The sequence below is a fragment of the Dasypus novemcinctus genome, chromosome 25 (assembly GCF_030445035.2).
Source record: "Dasypus novemcinctus isolate mDasNov1 chromosome 25, mDasNov1.1.hap2, whole genome shotgun sequence".
Classification (NCBI taxonomy): domain Eukaryota; kingdom Metazoa; phylum Chordata; class Mammalia; order Cingulata; family Dasypodidae; genus Dasypus; species Dasypus novemcinctus.
The window spans coordinates 15,350,151-15,363,624 of record NC_080697.1 but is presented as its reverse complement, the minus strand read 5'-3'; the positions used below and the strand labels follow the sequence as shown (position 1 = coordinate 15,363,624).

Below are 13,474 nucleotides of genomic sequence, written 5' to 3'. Positions count from 1 at the left end.
TTCCACATTATTTGTGAATTTTCCATTTCTCCCTCTGTTATTAATTTCTTGTTTCATTCCATTATGGTCAGAGAAGATACATTATATGATTTCAGTATTTTTTAATTTATTGAGGCTTGTTCTGTGACCTAAGATATGATCTATCCTGGAGAATGATTCATGTGCACTTATAAGAATGTGTATTCTGTTGTTGAGTGAATGTTCTGTTTGTGTGTGTTAGTCTAGTTGATTTCATTTGTCTTGTATTTCCCTATTGATCTTCTTCGTAAATCTTCTATCCATTATTGAAAGTGTTTTATTAAAGTCTCCTACTATTAATGTAGAACCATCAGTTTATCCCTTTAAATTTTCTTCCTTTACTTTGGGGCTCTGCTGTTAGATATATATATATTTATAATTGTTACATCTTCCTGTTGAACCCATTTATCTGTATATAAAGGCTGTCTTTGTCCCTTGTAGCAGCTTTTGACTTAGAGTTATTTTATCTGATATTAGTATAGCTACTCCAGCTCTCTTTTTTGCCACTACTTGTGTCTTTGAATTTACAGTGAGTCTCTTGCAGATAACATATAGTGGGGTTATGCTTTTTTATCCATTTTGCCAATCTCTGCCTTTTGACTGGAGAGTTTAATCCATTTACATTTAAAGTCACTACTGATAGTACAGGACTTTTTTTCTGCCATTTTGCTATTTGGTCTTATACTTTTTTTGTTCTTCATTTCTTCCATTATGCTTAGTTTTATGTGTATGTCATTTTTTATGTTGTACCATATTGAGCAGCTTCTCATTTCTGTCTGGATGTATTTTTTCATATATTTTCTTTGTGGTTACCAAGGATTAAAATTTAACATCTTAAGTATATAGCAGTCATATTTAGTTTGATACCATCTTGACTTCAGCAGTATTTACATACCCTTTTCCTATACCTGTCTGTCCCCACACCTTTTTTTATACTTGTTACCATTTGTATCTTTGTACATTATATGTCCAAAACCATAGATTTATTGTTACTTTTTATGCATTTGCATTTTAGCTCCTGTAGGAAGTAGTAAGAGAGGAATTATATATCAAAATCTACAATACAATAGTACAGGCATTTGTAGTTATCCAAATGGTTACCTTTACCAGAGGTCTTTATTTCTTTATGCTGCTTTGTCCTTTTCCTTTCAATCTGAAGATCATCCTTTAGCATTGCTTGTACAGCAGGTCTAGTGGTCAACTCCCTCAGCTTTTGTTTGTCTGAGAATGTCTTAATCTGTCCTTCAATTTTGAAAAAAAAAAAATGTCTTGCTGGATATGAAATTCTTGGTTGACAGTTGTTTTCTTTCAGCACTTAAAGTATTTCAGCCCACAGCCTACTTGCCTCCATGGTTTCTGATGAGAAATCAGCACTTAATCTAATTGTGGCTCCTCTGTGCATAACGTGTTGCTTTACTCTTGGCAGTTTTCAAACTCTCTGCTCGTACTTCAGATTTGACAGTGTGATCGATATTTCACTGTGTGTTTTTCTTTATGCTTATTCTGTTTAGTGTCCTCTGGGCTTCTTGGATGTGCATATTCACATCTTTTGCTAAGTTTGGGAAGTTCTCTGTCATTATTTCTTTGAATATTACTTCTGCCTCTTTCTCGCTTCTCCTTAATCTCCCATAATGTATATATTGATACCCTTGATGGTGTCCCAGACGTCTCTTGGGCTTCTTTCATTTTTTATAATTCTTTTTTTCCTTTCTACTCTTTCGCCTGACTCATTTCAATTGTCTTATCTTCAAATTCACTGATTCTGTCTTCTGTCAGCTCCAGTCTACTCTTGAAACTCTCCTGGGAATTTTTCATTTCAGTTATTTTGATCTTCAGTAGTTCTTTTTGGTTCCTTTTTAAAATTTCTGTCTCTTTACTTTGACTCTCATATTGCTTATTTATTGTTTTCCTAATATCCTTTAGTTCTTTCTCTGTATTTTCCTTCATCTCCTTGAGCATTTTTAAGATCATTTTTCTGAGGTCTTTCTTTGGGAAGTCCACCTACTGGTGTTTATGTTTTCTGGAACTATATCCTCTTTCTTTGGATGGCCATCATTTCCTGTTCTGGTTGTTTTATCTTATACTCTTTTGTTACACACTGAACATTTTAATATTTTAGAATGTTCATCCTAGGATTTATTCCCGAAGATGTCTGTTTCTTGATTTTGTAACCAGCTGGTGATAACACAGAGATTTTCTTGAGCTTCAGCCCTCTTATCAAGAATGTCTGCCTAAGATGAATGCAGTATGCAGGGTTGCTGTCTTTTCTGGGTCTATGTCTTTTCCTGGGCTTGTGCTTGTTAGTTGTTTTAACCTCAGTCTCCCAGGTGTTTAAAGCAGGCAAGGCTCTCTCTAAGTCAAAATCAACATATAAATGCATTACCTTCCTTTCCACCAGCATGGGACTTGACTCCCGGGGATGGGCCTCCCTGCCACCAAGAAATTACTACCAAACACCAACTAGCAATGCAACTGGAAAAAGGCCTTGACCAAATAGGGGGAAAGGTAAAGACAAATGAGTTTATATGGCTAAGAAACTTCAGAGTGAGTTGGGAGGTCATTCCAGAGGTTACGCTTATGCATGTCTCAGCAGGATCATTTCACTGCCATAGTAAATATTACTCCTGAGGGCTCTGGAGACATCCAGTCACTATAGGCAGGGCAGACAGCTCAGGAGTTTGGCACCCTGCCAGTGGGCCCTACTTTAGTATTTGTGTTCCCCAATGTGATAGAGTTGGACTCAGTTGGGGTTTCCCTACACATGGCTTTTCTACCCCTTCTATTTGAACCTATAGTTAGTACTAAAGTTGATAGGTGTATGTTCAAGAGACTTAAGTATTTGAGCTGTCCATGTACCATTTGGGTCCTGAATCTCAACAGATTTGCAACCCCTACTTTCCAGTTCTTTGGACTCACCCAGGGCAATTAACAAGGAGATGATGATGGACAACAACCATCTCAAGTAACAGAGTCTGCAACTACAAGCAAGATAGTCACATCCATCTGCCCCTTGGAATCTAAGCCCCCTCTCAATTAGGGGGTGGAGTGGCCATCACCATCCTAGAATCCTCAGGCTTGGGGAATGAAAGATGGACTAGAGTAGACTTATTGTTATTCTACTGTAGACTTATTGTTATTCTAGCTATGGAAGAACTTTTGTCATTGTTGTGGAAGCAGTGGCCACTGGAGGTTCTGAGGGGAAGGGGGAGGGAAAAATTGTAGTAATATGGGGGTATTTTCAGGACTTGGGAGTTGTCCTGAATGATATTGCAATGACAGATACAGGCCATTATATATCTTGTCATAACTTATAAAATTGTGCAAGAGAGACTGTAAACTACAATGTAAACTATAATCCATGCTTAGTGGCAGTGTTCCAAAATGTGTTCCTTAATTGTAACAAATGTATCACACTAATGAAGGACAATTGTAACAAATGTACCACACTGATGTGGGAAAATGTGGGAGGGTTAGGTAGTGGGGCATATGGGAATCCCCTATATTTTTAATGTAACATTTATGTAATCTAAGTATCTTTAAAAAGCTTTAAAAATTATATAAATAAATAAATAAAGCAGGCAAGCCTTTGCCCTAGACTGTCCACTTCTAATTTCTTATACTCCTTTCGTTGCCTCGCCTAGAGAGCAAATTCTGGGAGATGGGGCACATTAGAGAGGAGTTTTCCAAGCAAGTCTTTCCCAGCTGAAACAGGGCCAGGGACCCATGACGGGGACACAGACAACCACCAAAATGCCCGGGAAGGAGAATCAGGAAGGGAGCCAGGAACTTCTTCCATGGTTTCTGAAAATTGAACTTTCAGCAAATGTAGCCCTACAACTAATTGTCCCTCATGGCCTTGGCAAAGTTTAATATCTTTAAGTCTCCTTTGCTGTTACCTTTGTCCAGGATTGGTTGGAGCAGTGGTTGCCTTCACATCCTGGCTCCCAGCAGTCTGAAGTCACTGGCCAAAGCCATGATTGGTGACCAGCTGTGCACACCCCTTATCATGGGGATGAGGGTATTTTGTCCCTTTCTATCACCAGCTAGTAGCCAGGAGCTGGACCCCATGGTGGCCTGCTCTGAGAGTAGGGGATGAGTCTCAGTAAGAATAATTTACTGGTCTTTACCATAATTTACCAGCCTCTTCCTTTCTTCCAGAGTTTCAAAATAGTTGTTTCAGATAGTTCCTTACTGTTTAATAGTTTTTCTGGTGGAAGAACTGAATTCTAGAACTTCCTCCTCCACCATCTTCCTACAGTCCTCACTTCATATTCTATTGGGTTCATAGATCTATGTGAATTTGTATGTAAATATGTGCAGTAGTGACATTTAGCCATTTGATTAGTATTTTACAATTTTGGAAAATTTTACGTGTTCATTTCATCTGAGAGTCATAACAATGTGAGGCAGTTGTTATCCTCATTTCATACCTGAGTACTTACTGTGAGGCTGAGAGTAGTAAAGTAGTAAGAATGCTGGCAGGTCTGAGTACTATAAACTGGTGCAAGGGGTATAAGTAATAGCTCTTAGAGGTGAAATTTCTTTAATGACTTTAAAGGTATTGTTCCACTATGTTCTAGCCTCCATTGTGTCCCATAAGATGTCATCAGACTTTCTTACTCTTAGTCTTCTGTACATAATGCCTTTTTTTCCCTCTCGCTACTTTCAACAGTTTCTCTTTATCTTTGTTTTCATAATTTTAACTATCAAGTGCCTAAGTGTGGCTCTCTTTATATTTACCATACTTTGGTTTAGTGAGTTTCTTGGATCAGTAGTCAGGTGTTTTCATCAAATTTGGGAATTTTTTGAATCTTATTTCTTCAAATACAGGCAAGCTCTGGGATGGAAAGTCTCTCAGGCCACCACCAGGCAGATTGGGTTAGACAGATGTGCTTCCAGTATGTGCATAAGGGGTACTCTGCTCCCTCCAAAAACAGGACTGGGGATCCACACCAGGAGTGCAGCTGGCTCCACATCGGGCTAGTGAGGGGGAAAGGGGCCAGCCAGGTGCCATGAGAGCCTACCACTTTTAAGTAGTCTTTTTCTTGATTCAGTGCTTCCCTTGCTGTTGTAGTCTTCTAACTGTTTCAGAGCTTTGAGAAGATGTTTCTGCCAGTTATTGCTGGTTGTTCAATGCTTCTGTGGGGGGACAGAGCCCTGGAGTATCTCACTGTGCCATTTTGATTGGGGCAGGGTCTTGTCTGTTCAAAACTTTTTAATGTTTCTTTTTTTAAATATTTATTTCTTTCCCCCACCCCCCACCCCCCTGCCTCTGTTATGTTCTCTGTGTCTCTTTTGCTGCATCTTCTTCTTTGTCCACTTCTGTTGTTGTCAGCGGCACGGGAATCTGTGTTCTTTTTGTTGCGTCATCTTGTGTTAGCTCTCCGTGTGGGCGGCGCCCTTCTTAGGCAGGCTGCACTTTCTTTCACACTGGGCGGCTCTCCTTATGGGGCGCACTCCTTGTGCGTGGGGCTCCCCTACGCGGGGGACACACCTGCGTGGCACAGCACTCCTTGCGCGCATCAGCACTGCACATGGGCCTGCTCCACATGGGTCAAGGAGGCCCAGGGTTTGAACCGTGGACCTCCCATGTGGTAGATGGATGCCCTAACCACTGGGCAAAGTCCGCTTCCCTAAAACTTTTTAATGTTTTAAGAAATCATCAAATACAACTGTTGGTGGATTTAGTTATTGTTATAACGTCTAATGTTGACATCTCTAAGGAAAGTCAGATCCATTTCTAGAAGTATATCCATTTGTTCCTCTGTGAGGCTTAGGAGATATTTCTCATTTAAGAAGTGTGGTATAGTGGCTGGGTCTTGGTGTCTCTGAAATATAGATCTCTAGTGTATTCACCAGAAAACTTTTTAATGTAATTGCTGATAGTTCAGGAGCAGCTTTTAGGTTGTCAGCTGGAGAGATTCCAGGTGCGCAGTGGGCCATTCCTGTGCAGTTCAGCTGCTTTGTCACCAAAAACAGCTTGGAGTAATGGGCTGCACGCGAATTTTTAACCTCAAGTGGAGTTAGCCAACAGTAGTATTATTGACCATTTTAATTTAATTCTTTATATGTTTTCTGTTTTAAAATGTATAAATATATATCCATATAAACTCTACAAGAAAAATATTTCCAAAGTACATATTTTCTTTATTAATTAAACTTTCAGAAATTACTGAAATCTATTAAAAGTCTTTAAAATCATGCTTAAAAGGAATTCCTGTTTTCACAGAATCAGTTCTACTATAGGATGTGTTTTCTTTTTGCAGACCTTTTATGTATCCATAGTTGATTTATGTGAAAATGGCGGGAAACGTCCTATCACGAATAGCAGTGCTAGTTTCACCAAAGAACAAGCAGACACCATTCGCAGAATTCGAAATAGTAAAGATAGTTGGGACATGTTGGGAGTCAAACCTGGGGCCTCAAGGTAAGCGCTGCTGTAGGATCCTTAGTGTTGAGTCCTACTATAGAGAAAGACCCAAGAGTCAAAATTGCTGGTGCCCTGTACTTTTTCTAATTGGCTAGAGATACAAAGATGTGTGCAAATATATCAAGATTGCTTAATGACTCTGCCTCACTGGATTGACTAATGAACAAAGAAATGAAACAGAGGGCTTAGTTAAGTTACCTGATAGGAAAACTGGGCCATGGGTATGCATTAATACCTTAGGAAATGGTATGCTTGGCTTTTGTCCGTGTTGAGCAAAACCTGTGAAACTAATGTAACCTTACAAAAGCCTTACAAAAAGAGAATTATTAAATAATAGAATTTTAGAGAAGATGAGGGCATTAGCAATCAACTTGTCCAACATTTATTTTATAGGTGAAAAAACTGGGACTTAGTGAGATTAAATACATATTCAAGGACCTCACCAAGTTAGTGGTAGGATTGATTTTTGACCCTAGAGCACTTATCTGTCCTATTCCTCTGTCTCATTTTCTCCTTCTTTCAAACAAAATCCTGCTAGCTCCTCTGTTTGTATATGCATTTTTGTTAAATTATTTTATTTGAGCCAGTTATTTTTCTCCCAAAAGAAATGCCATCACTATTATTTGTTGCTTGTGCAAAATAAAATTAATTATTCTGAATGGTCCTATAACTTTTAAAGATATAATATGACCCCTGCCATGCATATTAGAATTTATAAGCGTTCTCAGATCTTGTCTTTTACACCTTAGCCTTCCTCCCTTACTTCTCCCTTTCTACTTTTTCACTTTGATGTCCACAAAAGAAAAAGTATGTCTTAAAATTGCCTTCTGAACACCAAAAGCATTAGCTGTCTCTTCTCCATCTGAGTATCTAGCATATTATACAATACAGAAGGAAAGAGGGAAAGGGAAGAAGAAGACAGCTTCTGGTCCCCTCTACTTCCCAGCATTATTGACAATGCTTACAACTTAGAGGAATTCAGATGTCTTATGTATTATTATATCTTTTAAATGTCTTTTCAGATCTCTATTTTAAATTCTCCCATTTCATCTCCAAGAGATATTGGCTCTAAATTTAAGGAACTATTACTTCATCTACTTACTGATTAATTAGAACAATATTCATGAAGGAAAAAGAACCTTTTGGTTCCTTCTTTATTCCCTGTGATTAACCGAATCTACCAAACTTAGCAGACCTTCATAAGTTCTATATTCTTAACCAATGTGAACTTGTACTTCTTTTTCCTTTGCTCCACTGGGTCTACCAGACTAATTTTATATAGCATTGGGCACATTTGAGAAAAAGCTAAAAACATTTTGTTGTCTTTAGTTCTAGGGAGCTTTATTGTTTTCTCAGTGCTATATTTACTATGAAACTTTCTGAAAATCTTCATCTTCAATAGAATTGTTATGTTTAAATCGATCTTGTTTCTCCAAAAATTTTCATTGGAAATCTCTCGTGCAACCTAAAATTCTTGAAAGACCCTCTTAGCGCAGAGGACACGGCAAAGCTCCTCACCCTATCTGGGCGTCCTCACTCAGGAAGCAGAACTGTGTGACGATAAACAACGGAGAACAGTTAACGTGGCCCTGTAACCTCAGTCTCCAAGTTGACACCTAAGACTTTCTATCACATCCAAGGTATCAAAGACCGTCTCCCCAAAACCATCTCTAATTTGGAGAGATCAAATTAGAAACCCTTCTGATGAAAAAATAAAGGAGCAAAGGTTTGGGCATTTGAGGAAGTACCATATCCATGCTTATAGGTTAACTGGAATCCTGAATTGCAAGAGGAAGTTGGGGAATTAAACCATCTGGGAAAGATACCTGGGGAGTGTCTGGGAACAGAGAACCCTGTAGGAGGCCTGGCACCTGGGATGACAGAAGAGCAGCGAGAGGGTTGGGTCCAGTCTCCAGTCCTACTGGACCAGTTTTTGCTCATTGAGAAGCTCAGAAGCCTAAAGATCTCCCCTGGAACTCCATTGTCTTACTGTAACTGCCTGTGGCCCTTTGCTCCTTTCGCCCCCTAGACAATAGGATTCTCTCTCTTTTCTGTGGTCTCAGTGAACTCACTGTAATGCTCAGGTTCCCCTTCCCAGTGTCTTTCTTGTCTGTGGTGTCATCATCTTGCCCAGGCCTCGGACTGTCCGTGATCCTGGAACTCATTTCAGGCCCTTTCTCTTATATCTCCTCTATCTATATATTCAACTTATCACCTACTTCTGCCAATTCCTTCTTTATATTATCTCTTTTATCTTCCCTTGTTTGTTTCTACAAACGCCTTCATCTAAACTCTTGTATGTCATGCCTGGGTGATTGTGACAACTTCCTAATTCAAGAAACGGCTTTCCCAACACCGTTTTGTCATGAAACATGTACTGTTTTTGTTGTTTATCAAATTCAATTGTTTTGTTTTGTTGTCGTCAAGAAACAGTATTTCATTTACTGACCCTGCTCCCTGGCCAACTTAGTTTCTTGTTACTTCCCAGCCCCATTGCCTTGTGGAATGCCATGCCATGCTGTGCCATGTTGAAAGCTAGCCTCTGTCAGCTCTGTTTCTCCAGATGGTCTGTGTTGAATACACAGGCCCACCTTCTGTCGACCTCTGTTCTAGGGCCTTCCCTGAATGCCACACACTCGTTCTTCAGTCAGCAGAGATTTGCATGCCTACTCAGTGCCAACTACAGTTGATTTTCATCTGATCATTCTTTTACCAGGCATTTTCTTAGTGTTGATAGACTCATTTTACAAATTATTAGGTGGTGGTATTTATTACTTGTATGTTATGCATTATTCATTTGTTCCTTATTTCCTAACCCTTTGGTCCCATCTTGGAGAAGGGGTAATAATTACTTGGAATCTGCTCACAGAAGGAGCTATTATACGTGTTCAGACAGCTAAGCTGTAGTAGGCTGGGACTGACCCTGTTTCTGAACTCCCTTTCCTCCTTTGCACAGGGACGAAGTAAACAAAGCATATCGGAAACTTGCTGTGCTTCTTCACCCCGACAAATGCGTAGCGCCTGGCAGTGAAGATGCCTTCAAAGCAGTTGTGAATGCCCGGACAGCGCTCCTGAAAAACATCAAGTAGAAAGTAGAGAAAAGGGCCAGCGTGGGACTCAAGTGCAAACAGATCTCCCAGGAGAGAAAGAACCAACGTGGATATCGCCTCCACACTCACTCACTGCTTTTCTCACTCCTGTGTTCGTTGCCATTTGCAAACCAGTAATTCAGGTGCCTGTTACCAGGTCCTAGATATTTTAGAGAGGTAACCTAGATCTGCATAAAGTGAAGAGAACCAGGCATCACTAGGATCCTATTCCTTTCATATTTCTAGATAATCTGGTTTTTTCTCATTCATTCGTAAGCTCTTTAATTGTACATCCCTTAGGCACTTTGCTCAGGAAAGTCCATGAGGTTTCTGGAAGGAGGAAGGAGAATCCTTTCACCCTTTTGGGGGAAGCAGGGTTTATAATCATAGAGGGAGACCACAAAAGTGGAAACAGGCAATATCAAAAGTCCTATAAGTTTGATGTGACCTCACAAGGAAGTTGCTTCTTTTACAATGAATTCCTAAGGTGGTCTTTTAACCATCAATCTGTAATGAATGAACTTCCCTTCGGAAGTTTGTGAAATGAGATGCTACAGTTCTGAATTAAGCAGCCCTTTGATGACATTCACTCTTCTCCTTCTCCAACCACCAGGGGGAGAGACGAGCTAGTCTTAAGAGAGAAAAGGGGCAGCAGCCTCAAATTCTGGGCACTCCTGCCTTTCCTTAGCCCGGAAGTGGTTGCTGGTCGCAGTAGAGAGCCCTTGGCACCCTGGAGCAGGACTCAGACCCCAAGGCAGAAGTACTTGCAGGTCCCACCCCAAGGTCATGCACACCTCCGCAGGGGAAAGGGCGGCCCAGCTGGGGGCGGGATTGGCACACTGGCGAGTCCTCCTCCGGGTCTTATCCTTTTTCTTGATTCTGCATCAGTGTCCCCAGGCAGGTGGGAGAGACTGGTCTCCTCAGCAAACCAGGCCTCTTTCCTTGCTTGCTCTTCAATGTTGGTTCATTCTTTATTCCTCTTCTTCCCTGCCCACCCCTTCCCCCTTTTTTTGTTTTGTTTGTTTTTGTTTTTTAGGAGGTACCAGGGATTAAACCCAGGACATCATACATGGGAGGCAGGCACTCAACCCACTGAGCTGCAGCTCCTCCCTGTTTGTTTGCTTTTAATCCCGACATCTGCTGTCATTTTCTCTCTCCTGAAATCCCTGGCTTCCAACCCATGCCTTCACAAGCCTTGAACTGGGCCTGGTTAACCAGAGACAAGTATGAATCCCTCACGGGTGCTGGTGGGCAGATCTTAAGGCATGTGTGGGGAGGAATATCTGTCGTTTTTGCTTGGGCTCCAAATTTCTGAGTAATAATTTTAAACCACAGATTATGAAAACGAAAATCACATAGGGAAATACATTCTCTTGCCATCTTCTCATGCTGAGTGTAACGGGATAGAGGATGATCAGGTATTAGGACTGGCTTTTCCTGCGTAGCTTATATAGTCGGTCTCAACACTTGACTCGTTACCTCTCATTACACTGCTTGTATTTTTAGCTGCTTTAATTGGGGCTTTCAACTGTGTGAAACATTACTGTCCCATGAATTTTAAACAGCCATCCCTTACTGAGCACCAAATAGTATCTACCTTACCACCTCAGAAGAAAAGGTATTTTCTATAAATTGAAATCTGATAGATGAGCTCTTGTGGCATTTCCCCCAAGTCTTAACTAGCTTCTGGGCCCACAGGGTTCCAACCCCTACGTTACAGAGTTCTTTTGGACCTAAATTTTGCTTCAGGCTGTCACCATGCCCTAAATTCACACATGACCTGACTCTTGCCATAGAACTTACGAGTCCTGTGAATTAGGGGATCAACTTACATGTCCTGGGAATTAGGGGGCTGTGTAAAGGGGTGTCAGCCCAAATCGGCCCGATGGCTCACGGAGTATATGGCCCTGTACACAAAGCTGGGGCCAGTTCTCCTCACTCTCACTAAATACCAGAGCGGCCCCTCGTCCTTAACTCCGTGCGCGGACGAGCAGCTCCGGCAGAGCCTGCTCTTGAGTGCTCCCGTTCACTTCCTTGCGTGCGAGGATGCGGCTTGTCGTTTACCTGGTTTTGATCCTTAGGTCTTGGGATTTAGTGTCCACACCTTCACGATTAAAGTTAAAGATGGCCACATCCTGCCTCATTTACACAAAGGAAAGAAAATAAGAAGGTTAGTCTTCAGGGTCCTAGAATTTTTTTGATGATCCTTGAGAAGCATATTAAAAAATAATGAAGCATGATATACAATGAAAAGATTTGCTAACACTAACTTCATGTAAAAAATTTCAGACCTTTATGCATTAATTTAAATTCTTGATGCAAATATGCATCCTGTAGTTCAACCTTATTAAAATCCCTCAGCCATTTGGGGTTTCAAAGTACATCAGTGAGAGTAACAACTAGCAGAATACTCTCAGTTGCCAAAAAAATGTTTTAGAGAATCCTGTTTTTCAAAAAAGAATAAAAAGTTTGAACAGCTATTATTAAAGAAGAGCCATTTCTTCTACATCTGAGTCTCTAAGAAGTAACACTTTTTACACTTGATAGAAATCCCTGGAGGCATTTGAAATTAATCATCCAACCTACCTAAGCACTTTAAAATGCACTTTCCTTTTGTTCCTCTGTTCTCCCTTTCCTGCCTCCTTTTGAACTGATATTCTCATTGCAATTTAACTGTCATTATTTCTTTTACTTCAGCATCATTATTTCATTTCTTCATATAAACTTGTCCTTGGTTTTGTTAACCTGTTAATTGGCAAATCCAGACTTGGGGGTCATTGTGCTGCTACCCAGGATATATTGCTATAATTCTAGAAATTGCACAACAATCTTTCAGGCTTATGTTGACCTCAGGAAATTTATTCTAGTATGTTCTCACATTTTGAATTCTCAGCTGGTAAATGTGTCTTGATACTTATAAACTAGCATCTAACTCAGTGTTAGGTGAATGTGCCATAGATAAGACAGCTAAATTTCTGAAAGACAGCCAGAGTAGTCAGCAGCCCCATAAGCTGGGAGTGGGTCCTGAAGCAGCTGTTCCTCACAGAACAATGAGCAAGTTGTCTTTGACAGTGCCCTTCTCACAGGCACTTTGAGTAGACACCAGAATGCCATTTCCTTCACCACACACCATCTTGTTCACTGTGAGTCTGCCAATGTTTTTGCAAAACTTTGGAAAATGAATTTAGCTGCAAGATATAGCTAACCACCTTCCATTGCAAGGTGTACAATGTGATGAGAGATTCATGGTCTCCTAACTGGTAGTTAGCACAATTGTAAAACTCAGTTAATATTGTTGGTACATTGCTTTTTCCACTAACCATTTCTGGAGAAGGAAAAATGCTTACACTGGCGATGTGGATACGTTAGATTGTGTCTAAGGAGCAGTGAGTGCAATATTAAGCTGTGCAATAAAGATCCTATGGACAAAATGACTTTTGTTGGAAAGTTGGATGGTTTTGGTAAGCTTCCTGCATTGACTGCTGTCCAGCCATTCTTCCCCCTTTGTCTGTTTAAATAAGTGAAAATGTTCAATCTATCAACTGTTTATGTCTTGTATAGAGAGTGCCATATGTATTGAAGTTGTGTATTTTTGTAAAGTAAAGTCAAATCTCAAACACCAGTCTGTGGGCTGTATTTACCTGTTGTGACACTCATCTTTAATGTAAAACATTCCAGGCTAGAAACCAATCCAGATCCTCACCAACTGTGACTTAAGACATCTTCCTTTAATTTTCCTTTTGCAAAATGGAGGAAATTTTGTTCATCAGTCTTTTTATTGTTTTATTATTGTTATCAGGCTATTCTAACCATATTAAGTAGTGATGAAAGTCTTTTGATTTCGTCTAAAGAATGATACTAACATTTTTGCCTTTCTGATTCAGATGAACCTGTTGTTAACTCATTTTAATGGACTAAAGTTAACTGGTCCCTGGAC

At 40.2% G+C, this 13,474-nt stretch overlaps 1 protein-coding gene across 2 annotated transcripts in view; it reads left to right on the top strand.

The window, feature by feature from the left end:
• Positions 1-13,159, top strand: part of DNAJC27 (DnaJ heat shock protein family (Hsp40) member C27) — a 51,615-nt gene extending 38,456 nt beyond the window's left edge. For both annotated transcript variants that reach the window (XM_058287715.2, XM_004473207.4), the window contains 2 exons: positions 6,285-6,445; positions 9,405-13,159. In XM_058287715.2, coding sequence (XP_058143698.1) covers positions 6,285-6,445; positions 9,405-9,537 — 294 coding nt within the window. In that variant the 3' untranslated portion in view covers positions 9,538-13,159. The remainder of the gene's footprint in view (positions 1-6,284; positions 6,446-9,404) is intronic.
• Positions 13,160-13,474: the final 315 nt, after the last annotated feature.